This window comes from Bidens hawaiensis, unplaced genomic scaffold, assembly GCF_021521415.1.
Source record: "Bidens hawaiensis isolate Kalapana, Puna unplaced genomic scaffold, B.hawaiensis_p1.1 tig00001382_1, whole genome shotgun sequence".
NCBI lineage: Eukaryota > Viridiplantae > Streptophyta > Magnoliopsida > Asterales > Asteraceae > Bidens > Bidens hawaiensis.
The window spans coordinates 1,986,431-2,005,082 of NW_027491078.1; the positions used below are offsets into that span (position 1 = coordinate 1,986,431).

General features: G+C 38.2%; 2 protein-coding genes across 2 annotated transcripts in view; one reads left to right on the top strand and one right to left on the bottom strand.

The window, feature by feature from the left end:
* The window catches only part of LOC143572390 (uncharacterized), a 188,972-nt gene that overhangs the window by 117,803 nt on the left and 52,517 nt on the right, over nt 1–18,652 (top strand). The gene's annotated exons all lie outside the window — the stretch shown is intronic.
* LOC143572706 (uncharacterized) lies at nt 2,505–5,007 on the bottom strand. Its single transcript, XM_077057784.1, has 2 exons — nt 4,613–5,007; nt 2,505–3,707 (listed from the first exon to the last, which is right to left on the bottom strand). The coding sequence occupies exons 1-2, from the start codon at nt 4,838–4,840 to the stop codon at nt 2,505–2,507; spliced, it is 1,431 nt and encodes a 476-aa protein (XP_076913899.1). The 5' UTR covers nt 4,841–5,007.

Here is an 18,652-nt window from a genome sequence, read left to right on the forward strand (position 1 = left end):
AAGTGTTTTTGTTTTTCCAAAAGCAAATAAGCAAGTTTGAAAAACTTATCCAAAACCCTCTAAGTTTATTAAAAATGCAACTTATATTAAAAACATTATAAAACTTATCTGTCACAAAATTATAATCTCCTATGATTCATTAAACCATACATACATACATACATACATACATACATACATACATATGTGTGTGTGCGCGTGCGCGTGTGTATAATGTTAAGTATACACATCAGCCCAAAAACTTTAACGGTAGAAGAGATTGAGATTCGTTTACATTTTATTGCTTTAACTGAGAAGTTTCCTTGAATCGCTGGACTCTGTTTAAGCATTTAACTGTTATTAACTGAACCAACTTGGAACTAACAGAGAAGTAACGAAAACTATCAATTAGTCAACCATGGACCTTTATGCATGACCTTGATCTAGCTTTGCAAGACTAAGTTCATTTACTATAGAGTTCATCCTAAGTGAACCCTTTATATGGCCAATTTGCAAACGATTAATAGGGATTCATGGACCATATTTGCATAATGGGGGGGGGGGGGGGGTTAATTTGCAAACAACCATTCACATAATGGACTTGCCATCCGCAAATCGTGGTCCATTAACAGGCCATGACCCATTCGCAAGACCAGTCTCTCGGCCCACATGTTAATACTGGTTTTCTCGGCCCAAATTTTGATTATACAGGATTTTGCCGACCCGGCCCATTTTGTGAATATCACTACTTGAATCTTAACTTTTGCCAATTTATAAACTTTAGGCTTTTAGACTACCCGATTTAGCATTATAATGAGTTTCAAGTCGAACCGATTATAATTACTAAACCTTTTTGCGTACCGAATTGTACTTGTTTTGCGAGATATATTTTCTTAGGTTCTTTTAACATCAAGTTTGTTACTTTATTACATAACTTGACCCGATCTATTATTCTAAAAACTTTCACTTGATAACAAGCCCGTTTAATAAACCTTTTTAACGAATACTTACCTTAAACGAGTTACATCTAGATCCGGACTTGTAGATGTTGTTTTGTGTTGATCCCTTCACGTTTTCTTATTATCTTGATTGGATCTAAACGTATTCAAAATCCTTACTCGAACCCGAACTAGGAGCTTAAGTGTGCTTTTATGGTGGATTATGGTGTAGGAATTATTCCATAAATGGGCTATGTATACCCTAAGTCCACCTTTAAGCCCACTCATTTTTAAGCCCATTCATAATAACTAGATCCATTATAAATAATAAATCCTTATTTTTTATTTCTTGAAAATAACGGATGTTACATAGTTGGTAATGACGTGTGGGAATGGAGGCCTAATGTTTGTAGCCTTGTAAGGTTTATTCTATCATTCATGTATTTTCATAATGGGCCTTCAGTCCTTCACTTTCAAAGCAAGCCCATATCCTTAGGAGACTTTTATTGCTAAAAATAAATAAAAATTTAGGATGTTATATGCGGTCATCTGGTCATGTTAGTGCAACTGTTCTCTAAAGATGACAGTAAAGAGGATGTCTTTGCATGCAGTAGTGACCGGGCTCCAGTCCGGATGACTTCTATTTCCGTTTCGTCAAACGTCTTTAGGAGTTGTTCGAGTCTGGTTTCTTTGAGATCATGCTCAGTTTCACCATAAAGGGGAGATTAATCAAGGTTGCATTGTAAGTTATTCTCCAAGGTTGATTAATAGGGCTCTAAAATTCTACGAGCCATCCTACATCGTATACAAATTACTTTAAATGTGACGTTTTAACTAATTATGTTCTTCTATACACCATGTATAAGTGCCTATGTGGTTATCATAGTATCTATTTAATAATTCATTTTTCGTTAACGCAGATAATACTAAAAACTCATTTATAACCTTGACCTGATCCGTTGTAATATTATTTATATAAGCTCTAATTCATCACTAAGAAAAAAATTCAAACTAAAGATACAACTTAGTTCATTTATCACTCTCATATTAAACTTTAATTTTTACATTTAGGTTGGTGAATTATCATTTCTTATCTTACAACTTTTACTACTTTTGTATATCAATTATTAAAAGGTATTTTGGAAATAAAGTGCCATTTATTTTGAAAACTTTTCACATTCCTAAATGGCCCAGTAAGCAACAAAAACGTTAATGTGTAGATACAACCTCACGTTGCATTAAACGCCACCATCTATTGTGCCTATAGCTGCATTCTAATAATTCCTAACAAAGTTAATTTTCCCATTAGATCCACCCAAGTGCATATACATTTTCACACATCATACACCTACTATGTATTCAGTCATTCAAACATAAATTTAGTTAATTCGGTTAATTATAATTGTTTTAGCATCATGGGTCGTTGAGATCGCTACGTACTCGTCACATCAAGCATCAAGTTTTTCTAACCGGCCTATTAGAAGTATAGGATCATAGTTTTCGGTCATAAGATCTAAAAGTTGTTAAATCCATATATGATACACCCTAATTCATGTTAAAGATACTAAGAGAGTTCAAACCACATTATTACACGAAAAAGACACTTGTCACGAACACACTCCAAATCAGACAAATCCTAATTAATTTGTTTCCTAAACAACCAGAGTAAGTTGGATAATGAAAATCAGGATTTTGATTCTTGTTACCCAACTTATAACTAGAGTCACTAAGACTAACCTCATTTAACGTAATTTCTTGACACGACTTTACCCCAAACGGTCCAAACTTCATAGGCATCAAACCAACAGTGAGACACAAGTTTGAGTTATTCCAAGCCCCAAACCGCCTTCCCATCTTTTCATAAAACCCTTGAGGGAATTTAAGCTCTCCCCTGAGGTTGTTTCCATATACGTATAACGAACTTAAATATGGTAATGTTGCTAGTTTTGGTGTAAGATATCCCGAAAGATTATTGTTACTAAGACCCAAAAATCTTAGCCTTTTCATTTGACAAACCGATTCGGGGACCCCACCTGTCAACCGCGTGCTTGAAAGGTCCAAAACCATGAGACCTTGAAGACTTTGCCACTTAATATTCATGAGATCACCTCCTATAGGGTTTCTTGACAAAACCAACTCTTGTAATGAACTCATTTCTTGTATTGACTTGGTCAACCCACCAGAAAGCTTGTTGTTACTAAGATCCAAAAGTGTTAGATTCTTCAAACTACTAATCTCACTTGGGATACTCCCTCCCAACTGGTTTTGACTCAAGTCAAGCTTCAAGAGAGAAGTCAACCCTCCAAAAGTCAAAGGTAAGCCCCCGGATAACGAGTTTCTACTCAAATCCATGATCAATAACTCGCTCAAATAACCATAACTATCTCCAATTTTACCCATGAATTGATTCCCAGCTAAAACCAATCTTTTCAAACGTCGCAAGTTACCAATGTTGTCCGGTAATCCACCTGATAACTGGTTTTCGATTAGCACTAACGATTGAAGCTTTTCGAGTTGACCAAAAGTGGCTGGAATGGGTCCGGTCAAACGGTTTGACCGGAACTCAAGAGACTCTAGACTACCCGAAAACGCAGCCCAATTTCCTGAATAAAAATCCATAGGTGGGATAGAAAAACAATTGATAAATGCTAGTGATTTTAGGTATTTGAGTTGAAACAGATATGGGGTGAATCTAGCATTTGGAGCACATGAAAGTGAGTTATCATGGATGGAACCAATGTTCATGTCTGTTACATACCAAAATCCATCAAAAATATCACAAGAAACACCCTGTAAAACAAAATAATAAACATTAACGGTTGAAAATTGTGTCAAAAAAGTCTGAATAGCATGTAATTGCCACATCATTTTCTCATGCAAAATAATTTTCCACTTCAACTTTTATGCATGAAAGAAAACACAAAACATTCAACTTTTTGTTACTTGATACCCTAAAATGGTATAGTGTACGAACATTTAGGATGCACACAGCCAAAGTGAAGCTAAAGCATGAGTAAAGCCACACTCACTATTATTTATATCATATGTATAATTTTTTATACAATCATATGTATAAATATACTTATAAAGTTGCATATACTTATATGTAACTATATAGTATATACACATACGATATATCGGGTCGTGTTTGCTGGTTGAGCTGACCAACTTAACACAAACCCAAAAATCTGACTTCCAAAAACTATGTCAGACACATGAATTAGAACATGACATGAATATCCATGCATTGGCATGAATCATTATAAAGCTTGTTTTAAATTATAACTAAAGTTATAAATTTATAACTAAAAATACAAAGACATATACAACAAATGTTTTATATTATAAAAACTTAATGCCGGTATTCTTTAACTTTTAGTTTATACCAAACCACCATATAAACACAAATTTAAAAGCAAATGGATTAAGCAATTTAACACATAAATCGCCACGTTGACTTGAACACGAACGGTTAGATGTGTTCATGTTGTCAACTTAACTCGTTTATACCAAACTCAAAATTTTCTTTATTAGGATATTTAAATCTCTTAATATTTTAATTATTACAACTCTATTTTTTCCATTTGAGCTCATTACACCATTAATTAAGACTTCATGAATCATGATGATGATTAAGTGATTTACCTAAAGTCAAAATGGAACCCAAAAGAAAGAAAAAAAAACATGAAAAATACCTGAATTGGAGTCCACCCACAAGGATCCGGATAAAGATCCGACCCATTCCATTCTTTACCCACAAACCCTTGAATAGCATAGTACAAACTATCTTGCTCTGTTTTCACCATTGGAGCTCCACCATCCACACCTTCAAATTCACCATCTTCATCTTCCCCATTAACACACACCACAATCAAACTCGCAATCACAATCACCACCACAACATTCCAATTAATTAAACCCATCTCAACTCCCCTGTTCTTCACCTAAAACAGAGCAAAAACAGAGTGTTCGAATACTCGATAATTCGATCCAATCGTTAATAAATTACAAATCAAAACCCAAAATTAAAACAACCCAATAGCCTTTATATCAATCTTTAACCGAAAACAACATCAAATTGCATTGAAATTACTCTGTTCCTACATAAACCATTAAAAACAGAGCCCAAAACAGAGTATTCGAATACTCGATAATTCGATCCAACCGTTAACAAATTAAAGATCAAAAACTAAATTAAAGCAACAAAGCAGACTTTATATCAATCTTTAACCGAAAACAACATCAAATTTGCATCAAATTCCAGACGATTTTCAAAACACAATCGAAACAGAGTCTCAAGATTGAAAAACAGAGCATCATGAAATTGGAAATTTTGAACCAGAATTGGATAAATTGGAAGAAGACCCAGTAAGATTACATAAACCCAGTATGTAATTTGGATTTGGCAACGAGTAATTTATGAAGGATAATATTGGGAAGGTTCTAGTGTCAGCTCTGTTTTTTTATGAATGGAAGCAAAGATGGAAGAGGTAAAAGGGAAATTTGTAGTGTTTCAGAGAAGGTATGATCGTACAGTTAAGAAGATCTAAGAGCTAAAAGGTTAATTATTCACACTTTTCAATGTGTGATTCTTCATAAATGCTAGAGATTATGGGTTGTGAGTTTGCCAGAGATGCAGCCTCCTTTTATCCTTAGGTGGTGTTTGGTACAGAGAATTGGGGGGTGAGAAATGGAAATGGAAACAATTCTCTTGTTTGTTTACGAAAGAAAGAGGTGAGAAATGGAAATAAACCATTTCCATTTCCCTGATTTCTTTTCTCTAAAAAAAGCGGAGAAATGGTTTCATTTCTCACTTCCATTCTCTTCCTTTTCACTTCTATCACCATCCTCTAATCTCTATCTAATTACCCACCCACGCACACCACCACCATCCTCGCTTGATTTCTGCCCGAACCAGGTATGATTTTTGTTTCCCTATTCCTATTCCCTATCCTCGTAGATTTTCTGTTTCCCGACTTCTAGTCTTCGTGTTCTATTAAGAAACCTTCTGATTCGTCACAGTAATCAATTGATTGTTTGATTCACATGTTGCAGACTGGATTATGTATTGTTAATTTCAATTGGGTTGAGTTTTGCCCTAATTTTGATGAATTTTGTAATTGTTATTGAGATTACAGTGCTTAATTTCTAGGGTTTTGTGTTAGGGGTTGCATGCGCACCGAACCGATAGAATTGTTCGTGAATTGTTTGACGGGAAGTTCGTTTATTTGACATAAACTTAAATTTGTGTTCATTAATTAAACAAACAAACAAAAACGCGTGTTTCGGTCGTTCATCGTTCACTTATTTATGCTCGTTTACATAGTGATAAAAATAATTAAATGTTATTTGTATTTTATAAATTATATCATCCTAATATCTAATTAAATGTTGTTTGTTTGTGTCCGTTTACGTTTATTTGTGTTTGTTTACGTTTGTTCACATACGCTCTTTTGTGTTTGTTCAAATATTTCCATTTATGTTTGTCAACAGTTCGTTAAGATTTTAAACGAACAAACAAAAACGTGTGTTTCGGTCGTTCACTGAATCACTTATTTATGCTTGTTTACATATTTATAAAAATAATTAAATGTTATTTGTATTTTACAAATTATATCACCCTAATGCCTAATGTCTAATTAAATATTGTTTGTTTGTTTGTGTCTGTTTACGTTTATTTATATATGTTCCTTTGTGTTTGTTCAAATATTTTCATTTATGTCAACAGTTCGTTAAGATTTTAAACGAACAAATATAAACGAACGCGAACATGTTCATTTTTTTAAACGAAAGAGCATGAACACGTATATTTGTCCGGTTAACTGTTCGTGTTGGTGTTTGCTTAAAGTTAAATGAACAGACACAAACAAATGAACATGCCCTTGTATGCGTTCGTTCGGTTCGTTTACAGGCCTACGCATGAAGGCTAATAAATGAACACTAGCATTGTAGTTCCGTCTGGTCACAGGTTGTAGCTAGGATATTCTTATTATGAGATGTTAGAACATTACAAGTGCATATGATCATTATATAGACAAATATTAGGTGCATGGTTGTAAAAATTGATTCTAGAAGACACCAATTTATCGCTAACCGATGGGCTTCCGTTGCGATTTCAACTAATCAGCCCTTAATATCAGGTATTTTAACCTGTCAGAATATGATAGTATCAGGTCAGTTTCACTGAAATATATGTGACTACTGTCTTCTATCTTTAATATTCATTATACTGTATGTGTAATGTGTATCATGATTCATGTGTCAGCTTTCCATGTTTTTTTTATATCATTCCAGCTATTTTAGTTCTCAAAACTGCACATGGGAATTATTGTTCTTGTTTGACTAGCTGCACAACTTGTATTACAAGCCACTGAAATTGACAACTAATATTGGTACATTAGTTTAGAAGGCACCATCATATTAATAACTATATGATGAATTTTTAAAGTTTTAAAAGCATCCCTTAGTTCCAACGGGCCTGTTCGTTGTCTGCATAAGATCCAATGGAAAAAGAATCTTCACAAGTACTTCCAAACTGTGAGTCAACCCTTCTGACCTGTAACCCGAACCTGTTTTGATCCGAATTCATTTGTTTTGGAACCCCTTCTGACTTAAAAGGAAAAAAATAGCATATAATGTCAAAATTTTGCACTTTAGCTTTAGCTCAATTTTGAGTTCTGTGTAGTTTCTTTTCTTTCACTTTGGCTGCGTTTTTGCATTAATTTACCTGCAATCTCTCGTGAGGTCTAGTTTAGTGTATAATAGGAACTATGAACTCTTTTGATTTGTTATATATATGAGGTCTAGTTTGTTTTTCTTGAATTTTCTTATATTTTTATGTGTAGATGGCAAGATCACCTTCCAGACAAAGAATAGTTGCCATAGGTGCATTTTATGTCATTTATGTTACGATTCGTTGGTGAATGTTGTGTACTTATCATTTGCGTCGGTCGATTGAGTCAATGACTTTACGTAAAAAATATTTAATGAGTTACCATAATAGGCGTGAAAACATGGTGAGGATGGTTTATGAAAGTGATGTTACGAGTGTTGTTAACATAAGAATGAATATACATGCATTTACAACACTTTGTGATATGCTAGAAACTAGAGGGGGACTAAAGAATAGTAAAAACATGCTAGTCGATGAGCAAGTTGCTATGTTTTTACATACCCTTGCTCATAATGCAAAGAATATGATACTAGTCAACAGATTTCATCGGTCCGGGGAAACTGTAAGTCGGTATTTCAAGTTAGTCTTAAATGCTATATGTCGATTACACAAAGAACTCTACAAGTCACCCGTGCCAGTGCCAGATAATGAAACTGATGAAAGATGGAAATGGTTTAAGGTTAGTCAAACACATTTTTAATTATGTTTGACAATTATGTACTTTTTATTTGTAGAACCAAGGATGTTTCTTATTAATGTTTATTTATGCACTTTATTTGTTTCTTATTAATGTTTCTTGTTATATTTGTATTTGTAGTTACATGAATTATGATTTTTAATTGTATAATTATGCATTTGTACGTAGACATGGCAGATTCAAATATAGTGAGAGGAGTTACTCGGAGCAAGCATACCTGGACAAATGATGAAGATGCAAAGCTAATTGATGCATTAATGGAGATACATGCATCCGGAAAGTATGCTGGTGCTGACAATGGATTCAAACCAGGTTATTTAAATGGTGTTCAACAATTGTTAGATGTAAATCTTCCTAACTCTGGCCTCAAAGCAGAACCACATATAAAGTCTAGGATGAAGACATGGAAGACACACTTTAGCATTGTATATGATATGGTGCATACAAGTGGGTTTGGTTGGGATGAACAAAAATGTTGTATTATTGCCGATGATGGTGTTTGGAATGAATACGTGAAGGTATATTCTAAAAAATATGTTTTTTAGATTTTAAAATTTTAGTCTAATTTATTTGTAATTGTCTTGTAGTCTCACAAAGGTGCTGTGAATTTTCGTGACAAGTCATTTCCTTTCTATGACAAATTGTGTACCATATTCGGTAAGGATAGAGCTACTGGTAGTAAAGCAGTTGACCTTGGAGAAGAAGATGTTGTTCAAGAGACGCAAAAAAGCTCACCTGTTGATATTGAAGACTTTGATTTTGTTGATGAAGCCGTTCCAAATGTTGATAGATCTGAAGGACAAACAGGAAGTGTAACAAGCAAGCGCAAAAGAGGTAGAAGCACGGATGCAGATGAGATATATCGAAAGTCTTGCAAAGATATCAAGGAAGTTTTGCTTCGATTTGGGGAGATGGTGGGTGAACAACTTAGCAAAGAAGGTATGGAGGCTCGTGAAATCTATGAAAAGGTTAGTGATGAGTTGAAAGCTTTACCAGGTATCACTACGAAAAAACGGTTCAAAGCAGCTCATTTGATTGGTAAAGATGTGGATCTAGGACGTTCTTTTATTGCGTTGACAATAGAAGAGAAAATCGAGATGGTCGAGTTGTATACCGATGGTTCAATGGGATAGTTGTGTATGGTTGAAGTATGTTTTGTATGTGAATTGGTTTTAACTATGGTTGATGTTTTTTGCTTAAAAACTATGTTTTGTATGTGAATTGGTTTGATCAATGCATATTTTGGTTGGAATTTATGCATCTTTTTATATGTTTTTATTTTTTAATAAATATTTGTTATGAAAAAAATACTTGTTCTAATAATAAAGTTGATATAATTCTCTTTTTATTTTCTATGTACCAAACAAGAGAAATGATTCTCAGCTATATTTCTCTACTGAAATCTCTGTACTACCAAACAGAACAGTCAATTCTCATTCTCCAGACCAATTCCCTTTCTCTGCAATTCCATTTCTCTATTCCATTTCTCTACAATTCCATTCTCTGTACCAAACATCCCCTTAGTGACTGAAGGGTAGGTTTATTATTATTATTAGCCAATGAGTTGGTGGTGAAGTGGTAAATGAGAGACTTAAGATCGATTTATGCCCCCATTATTTAGTTTCGGCAGCACCGGGTAATGATGGAAGACTAGGAGAGTATATGCCGTTCACTAGTTGGATCCTTGAATTGGAACGAGTTTGATCTCATCGCACTGTCGCGCCTTCAGGCGATTGGTCATGGGCGTTGGTCTTAGATGAGGGTTTTCTCCAGATCAATAGGTGAGTGTATCCTGATATGGTGAATTTAGTCAGTAGCTTATTTAAATGATTTATTGGCCGTTAAAAAAATTGTTATTATTAGAATTGTTACATTATTATTATTATTGTTACTATTTTTCTATTGTTATTATTGTTATTGATTGTACATTAAAGTTATAAAAATATACTTAAATAAAATAATGGAAAGTCAAGATCTAGTTAATAATCATTCATTTGTCAACTTCATGAAATGAATATCTACTTTTGGTAATGTTAGTTACGTGACGATATCTATGCGTATATGTCGGTCACATGAACATACTAGGGAGATGTCATATCTCATTTTTGAACGAAAACGACTAACACGAACTGTTTAGATAAAGGTATGTGTCATTGGTAAGAAAATATCATTTGTTTTATGTGTTCTTCAGTGGTTGCAGTTAACTTTAGACTTCATAGTAGAATAATAATGTAATGAGCGAGCTTATAATAATGTTTTGTTGATATAACAAGAAAGACTTTGATTTTGTTGATGAAGCCGTTCCAAATGTTGATAGATCTGAAGGACAAACAGGAAGTGTAACAAGCAAGCGCAAAAGAGGTAGAAGCACGGATGCAGATGAGATATATCGAAAGTCTTGCAAAGATATCAAGGAAGTTTTGCTTCGATTTGGGGAGATGGTGGGTGAACAACTTAGCAAAGAAGGTATGGAGGCTCGTGAAATCTATGAAAAGGTTAGTGATGAGTTGAAAGCTTTACCAGGTATCATTACGAAAAACGGTTCAAAGCAGCTCATTTGATTGGTAAAGATGTGGATCTATGACGTTCTTTTCTTGCGTTGACAATAGAAGAGAAAATTGAGATGGTCGAGTTGTATACCGATGGTTCAATGGGATAGTTGTGTATGGTTGAAGTATGTTTTGTATGTGAATTGGTTTTAACTATGGTTGATGTTTTTTGCTTAAAAACTATGTTTTGTATGTGAATTATTGGTTTGATCAATGCATATTTTGGTTGGAATTTATGCATCTTTTTATATGTTTTTTATTTTTTAATAAATATTTGTTATGAAAAAAATACTTGTGCTAATGATAAAGTTGATATAATTCTCTTTTTATTTTCTATGTACCAAACAAGAGAAATGATTCTCAGCTATATTTCTCTACTGAAATCTCTGTACTACCAAACAGAACAGTCAATTCTCATTCTCCAGACCAATTCCCTTTCTCTACAATTCCATTTCTCTATTCCATTTCTCTACAATTCCATTCTCTGTACCAAACACCCCCTTAGTGACTGAAGGGTAGGTTTATTATTATTATTATTATTATTATTATTATTATTATTATTATTATTATTAGCCAATGAGTTGGTGGTGAAGTGGTAAATGAGAGACTTAAGATCGATTTATGCCCCCATTATTTAGTTTCGGCAGCACCGGGTAATGATGGAAGACTAGGAGAGTATATGCCGTTCACTAGTTGGATCCTTGAATTGGAACGAGTTTGATCTCATCGCACTGTCGCGCCTTCAGGCGATTGGTCATGGGCGTTGGTCTTAGATGAGGGTTTTCTCCAGATCAATAGGTGAGTGTATCCTGATATGGTGAATTTAGTCAGTAGCTTATTTAAATGATTTATTGGCCGTTAAAAAAATTGTTATTATTAGAATTGTTACATTATTATTATTATTGTTACTATTTTTCTATTGTTATTATTGTTATTGATTGTACATTAAAGTTATAAAAATATACTTAAATAAAACAATGGAAAGTCAAGATCTACTTAATAATCATTCATTTGTCAACTTCATGAAATGAATATCTACTTTTGGTAATGTTAGTTACGTGACGATATCTATGCGTATATGTCGGTCACATGAACATACTAGGGAGATGTCATATCTCATTTTTGAACGAAAACGACTAACACGAACTGTTTAGATAGAGGTATGTGTCATTGGTAAGAAAATATCATTTGTTTTATGTGTTCTTCAGTGCTTGCAGTTAACTTTAGACTTCAGAGTAGAATAATAATGTAATGAGCGAGCTTATAATAATGTTTTGTTGATATAACAAGAAAGAGATTTGAATGACAATATATAATTGCCTCATTTGCTACGTGAAGAGGTAGGTCCCAGCAGGGCCCAGTTGGACCCGCAAGACTCACCTTGAAGAGGGACGTCTGCGCAAAGACCAACTGGTTCCGCAGGACCCACCATGCTCAGAGAGATGAAGACCTTACGCGCAGTACGCCAGCTGTTCCCGCAGGAAAAGCCTCCCAATGGTGAAGTACCCCGCCTGTTCCCGCAGCTGCGGATACAAGCCATCAGGGAAGGCTACCCGCACTAATAGCAAGGCTACACACACAAGGCACTAACTCTCAATAATTCAGTAATGTCACCTGAAGAAGGAATGAGCAAGGCGGGAATACTCCCGCCCAAATGAGCCAGTCCGTACGCTTCTGGAGGATCTTTTGTACTATACCTGCCAAGGTATGGACAAAATAGACAAGATCTGACCAAAACAGCCCATGAACCAATCACAGGGTGACAGCTCACTGACAACAGTACGACGAGGAGCACGCTCTAGTACAAAATGTCACTATCAGCCGCTGCCTACTCACCAACCCTTGTCGTGGCACGTACATAGCCTGCAGTTGGTGGAAAAGGAATAGTACACAGCCGGCCATGTCACTATCAGCCGCTGCCTACCCACCAACCACCAGCATGGCACGTGCGTAGCCCACAGTTGGTAGAAAAGGAATATTATACAGCTGGCTGTACCTGCTTGGAAACCTACCTTCGGCTATAAATACTCCAACACCTTGGAACAGTATCTTATCTTATCTCCATATATTATCTGATATCTGCTCTAGCAATTTCTCTTAATATACACTTATATTCAAGAGCAATCTAGTCTGATTCTCACGCCGGAGGGTGGTCACAAGGAGGTACCCCCCCTTCTCAGTGACGAGCTCACGGTGTCTGTTTTGCAGGTCATCAGAGGAATAACCATCTTTGCCGGACCTAACCCTCGTGGAAACATCTATTTAACCCCCAGATTATCCGTAATCTGCCCGGGGTCACTTAGTGTTTCTTCATTGGCGCCATCCGTGCATAAAAGCTAGAACTAATTCTTTCAGTTTTTTCAAAACTTCTGGAAAGATGGTTAAGGTTACTCCGTTGCCAAGGCCAACGAGTGACCAAGAAACTCCGGTAACCACAACCCCAGCTACTAGGGGGAACACCGGCGAGTACTGTGACACCCGGTAAATTCCCAATCCCTTAAACTAAGTAATCACCTAATAATTAGGTGATTGTAAATATTATGCGCGCCAAATAGCGCGGGCATTTGTTATGTTCGCCCTGCGCGAGCGCGCTATGTTAGAATCAGCGCGGGCATTTGTTATGTTCGCCCTGCGCGAGCGCGCTATGTTAGAATCAGCGCGGGCATTTGTTATGTTTGCCCTGCGCGAGCGCGCCATGTTAGTCAGCGCGTGCATTTGTTATGTGCGCCCTGCGCGAATGTTTTGGCTTTATGTTTTCATGTAACTTAACGTTATGTTGTCTATGGGTTGACCATCCCGCATGATGCTAAGGCGGGTGCATCCTAAATCGTTTATGCGCGTGCGGAAGGGAACTAACCTCCCCGCATGCGCGGGAACATTGAGAGCTAGTTTGTCTGAAGCTCCAAGATGGAATTGACTTCAACATGACTGATCACTATGTTGAAATACCAAGACCACCTGGAGAATCTACAAATGAAACTCAATATCCCTAACTGCGAGAAGGTTACGCACCTACCCGCAGCAAAGAAATATCCTTCACGCAGAAAGCTATGCGCACAAAGTGATGCGCACAGAACACTTAGTCTATTCTCCAGACATAAGGAGATTACTCCCGCCCAAAAAGGGAAACAGTAGCGTGTTTCAGAGATTTTCCACTTTTTACTGTACACTGACAAAAGTACCTGAAAAAGCACATTGTAACATGAAAAGTCAACTGTCAGCCACCCTATTCTCACCAACCCCAGACCTGCATGTCCTGTCCAAATCAAATCAAGATCTTTTAACCACTCCTCCACTTTTAAATAAACAATAAACAATAATAATTTCCATACTTTATCATCATTACACCTAGATATGAAAAGATTTCAATCCCCTAAAGCAAGGGATTGTGTTCCCTTGAGTTTGCCTATAAATATGTAACCTAAATTATCACTCAAAACACACTTCACAGAACTGCAAACTTGCACTAATCATCTCCCAAAGCATCCGTTATTTTCAATTCCGTTCCAGTTACTAGACCTTCGATTCCGAGGCCAACACCAAGAAAACCCGAATCTCGATTAATCCCTTAACAAGAACCACATGTGAGTCTCACAGCCCCTATTCTCGCTGTTTTCACTGTTTTTAAACTGTTTTCGGGGCAAGGGACACGTACTTAAAACTATGTTTTATGTGATACTCTTACAAGCAATACAAGCAATTATGTGTTTAAATAATGTTTCATTATGGTGTATTTACGAGCAATGCAAACGGTATCTATGGTTTTCGATGTATGTGCGCCAGAATTCGAGTAAGTGATCACTCTAAGGGTAGGGACTGCTGGTTTGATCCACCCACTCGTAGGGGTCGCACCTCTTTGCATGGACGAGTGCCTAGTATGGTCATGGGGCAGTACTATGGGTTTGAGCCCGCTCGTAGGGGTCGCGCCTCTTTGCATGGACGAGCGCCTTGTTTTCCGGCACAACGTCCGCGCGTAACCCGCGGGACGGAATTATTGATTAGCTCGTAGTGGCAGCGCCACTTTGCATGGACGAGCACATTTTCCTGAAACGTTCGCGCGTAACCCGCGGGACGGTATTACTTATTTTAGCTCGTAGTGGCAGCGCCACTTTGCATAGACGAGCACAGTTCCCAGAAATGTTCGCGCGTAACCCGCGGAACGATTTTATCAGAATGTGTTGATAGGACTATGTTTTACCAAGCATGTGTTTTAATGATGCTATCAGAATTATGTTTCAGAATGATTTGTATCAAGATTATGATGCAAACACGATTTATCAAGTTACTAAAACTTGTGAACTCACTCAGTTTAATCTGATTCAAATGTTTTTACGTGTCTTTCAGGAGATAACTAGGTAGCGCATGGAGTCACACTTAGAGCACCTCACGCTGAACATCTAAAACTAGTTTTTTTGGAAGATTTTAGTTCTATCCCTTCGATGCGCGTGGTTGTTCCCGCCGCGCAAGGGGATATGGCGTGGAAATCTTCAACAGTTTTTATACTTGGATGTTTTTATGTAATTTTTAATCAATGTAATGTATTTGTATTAAACTTTTCATGCGAAATGAAAATCTTTGAATGTTTGCAATGGCCCGTGCTTAATTATCAATCCCCACTCGTGCGCGCCCGGCTGTTTCCGCCGCTCAGGGCCGGGTGTGACAGATTGGTATCAGAGCACTGGTTATAGCGAACTAGGAAAAGAAGTTTTAACCTAGACTATAACCGTTGGGGAATCGCATGAAATATTTTTTTCAAAGAAAATATTTTCAAAAGAAACTATACACACACTTAGGAACACGGGTCACAGTGTCTAGAAAAATAATGATAACATTATGTGCTCAGAGTACATGCGCTAAGTCTGATATATTTTCACTTTTAAAGCGAGAATGCCTCCAACTAAAGCCAAAGGAATTACCATGACACCCGAGGAACTCGCGGGAATAATCGCGCAAGCAATCGCAACACATGAGGCCAGCAAGGCCGAATCAAGTCAGGGTCGTCAGAATGAGACCCCAGAACCCGAATCAGGAGCCTTGGACAAAGGATGCTCCTATAAGACATTCATGGCCTGTAAGCCTTGGCCATTCAAGGGAACCGAAGGGGCCATTGGGCTCTACAACTGGATTGACAAGATGGAGACAGTTCTCTCCATTAGCGGATGTAGTGAGAACCAGAAGGTCCTTTACGCGACCTGCATGTTCCAAGAGGCAGCTTCGTCTTGGTGGAAGCTTCAAACGAAAACATTGGGGCGAGAAGTTGCTCTCCACAAGACCTGGGAGGAACTGAAGGAGATGATGATGAGAAAGTTCTGCTCTCGCGCAGAAATCCAGAGTCTACAACAGGAATTCTGGAACCACATCATGGTAGGAACGGATATCGACGCCTACAACAACCGGTTCAACGAACTTTGCCAGTTGGTGCCAGACATGGCAAACACGGAGGAAAAGAAGATCGAGAGGTATATTTTTGGGTTACCTCCTGTTGTTAGGGTTCCGCTCAACGCCGCAGCGCCTCCAACCTTTGATGAGGCGGTAGCGCGGGCCATCACCCTTACAAGGGATACGGTCCGTGCGGGTATGTTGACTCCGCGCGGAATCGAGCAGCGAACCTCTGATCCCAAGAGGAAATGGAACTCTCACCACCGAGGGTCCGACTCCAAGCAGCCACCGTTCAAGAAGCAGGAAGGCGCAAGGGTTTACGCGATTCAGGCCGCGGAGCCACCACGAAAAGGATACAGCGGGCCTCGCCCATGGTGCAGCAAATGCAAGTATCACCACGAGGGTGAATGCACAAGAATCGAATGTGCCAAATGTGGCAGACCAGGGCACAAGACGATGAATTGCCGTGTCAGAGAAGCTGGAGCAAGCGACAACTGCTACGCATGCGGGAAGCCAGGGCATTTTAGTCGGGATTGCCCGCAAAAGGGGAACCAAGCTCGCGGGAGAGCTTTTGTGATCGGCGCAGGCGAAGCTAAAGAAGAGCCGAATGTGGTAACCGGTACGTTTTTGCTTAACGGGCATTTTGCATCTGTCTTATTTGATACTGGCGCTGACCTAAGTTTTATATCCGCTGAGTTTAAAGACTCCCTAGGCCTAGCAACCAGTAGGCTAGACACGCCTTATACTATAGAACTAGCCAATGGTAGGCAGTTATGCGCGAACGAAAGAACTGAACAATGTGTTATAGTCATGGGAGGTCACGGGTTCAATATTAACTTGTTGCCAATAGACTTGGGAAGTTTTGACATTGTGGTAGGTATGGATTGGTTAGTCGAGAACCGCGCGGAAGTTATTTGCCATGAGAAGCGGGTTCGGATCCCACTGTCGAACGGAGAAACCTTGGTAATTCAAGGGGAAAGAAGGGGAGTTGCGACGAAACTGATTTCGTGCCTAAAGGCGCGAAAGTGCCTAAGGAAAGGGTGCTACGCTTTCCTGGCGCATGTCGTAGAGAAGAAAGGAGATGAGCGAAGAATTGAAGACTTACCAGTAGTGCGCGAATTTCCAGAAGTTTTTCCTGAAGATTTGCCCGGATTACCGCCGCCGCGACAAGTCGAGTTTCGTATTGATTTAGTCCCAGGAGCTGCGCCAGTAGCTCGAGCGCCTTATCGATTAGCTCCATCTGAGATGCAAGAGCTATCCAATCAGTTACAGGAACTATTGGATAAGGGTTTCATACGCCCAAGCTTTTCACCTTGGGGAGCTCCAGTACTGTTTGTTAAGAAGAAGGATGGTTCGTTCAGAATGTGTATTGACTACAGGGAGCTGAACAAGCTGACAGTCAAGAATCGGTACCCCTTACCGAGGATTGACGACTTATTTGACCAGTTGCAGGGATCCAGTTATTATTCGAAGATAGATCTACGGTCAGGATACCACCAACTTAGGGTCCATGAGGAAGATGTGCCGAAAACAGCCTTCCGAACTAGATACGGCCATTATGAGTTCTTAGTGATGCCTTTCGGGCTAACTAATGCGCCGGCTGTGTTCATGGATCTGATGAACCGCGTGTGCAAACCATACTTGGACAAGTTTGTGATTGTGTTTATAGATGATATTCTGATTTACTCACGGACCAAGGCCGAGCATGAGCAACACCTGAGATTGATTTTGGAATTGTTGAGGAAAGAAAAGTTGTATGCGAAGTTTTCCAAGTGCGAGTTTTGGCTTAGAGAAGTTCACTTTCTAGGTCACGTTGTAAACGAGAAAGGAATACACGTTGATCCTTCCAAAGTCAAGGCCATCAAAAATTGGGAAGCGCCAAAAACCCCAACTGAGGTGAGGCAATTCCTAGGACTAGCTGGCTACTATCGACGCTTCATTGAGAACTTCTCCAAAATAGCTCTACCTCTGACCGCGCTAACTCAGAAAGACAAGAAGTTTGTCTGGGGCGAAAATCAGGAAACAGCATTTCAAATGTTGAAACAGAAGTTATGTAGTGCGCCAATTTTGTCTTTGCCCGAGGGGATGGATGACATTGTTGTTTACTGCGACGCTTCACATCAGGGACTTGGATGTGTCCTTATGCAGCGAAACAAAGTCATAGCGTATGCCTCACGCCAACTCAAGACCAATGAGAAGAACTACACAACGCATGATTTAGAACTTGGAGCGGTTGTCTTCGCGCTAAAGATTTGGCGCCATTACCTCTATGGTACAAAGTGTATAATCTTTACGGATCACAAGAGCCTTCAACATATATTTGATCAAAAGGATTTAAACATGAGGCAACGAAGATGGGTGGAGTTGTTGAATGATTATGATTGTGAAATTAAGTACCACCCTGGAAAGGCGAATGTGGTAGCAGACGCGCTAAGTA

What these genes read in the sequence shown, in the direction of transcription:
- LOC143572706 (XM_077057784.1), bottom strand. Translation starts at nt 4,840, where the DNA reads ATGGGTTTAATTAATTGGAATGTTGTGGTGGTGATTGTGATTGCGAGT. An exon ending in GTGGGTGGACTCCAATTCAG is followed by an intron (nt 3,708 to 4,612) that starts GTATTTTTCATG and finishes TTTGTTTTACAG; the next exon opens with GGTGTTTCTTGTGATATTTT.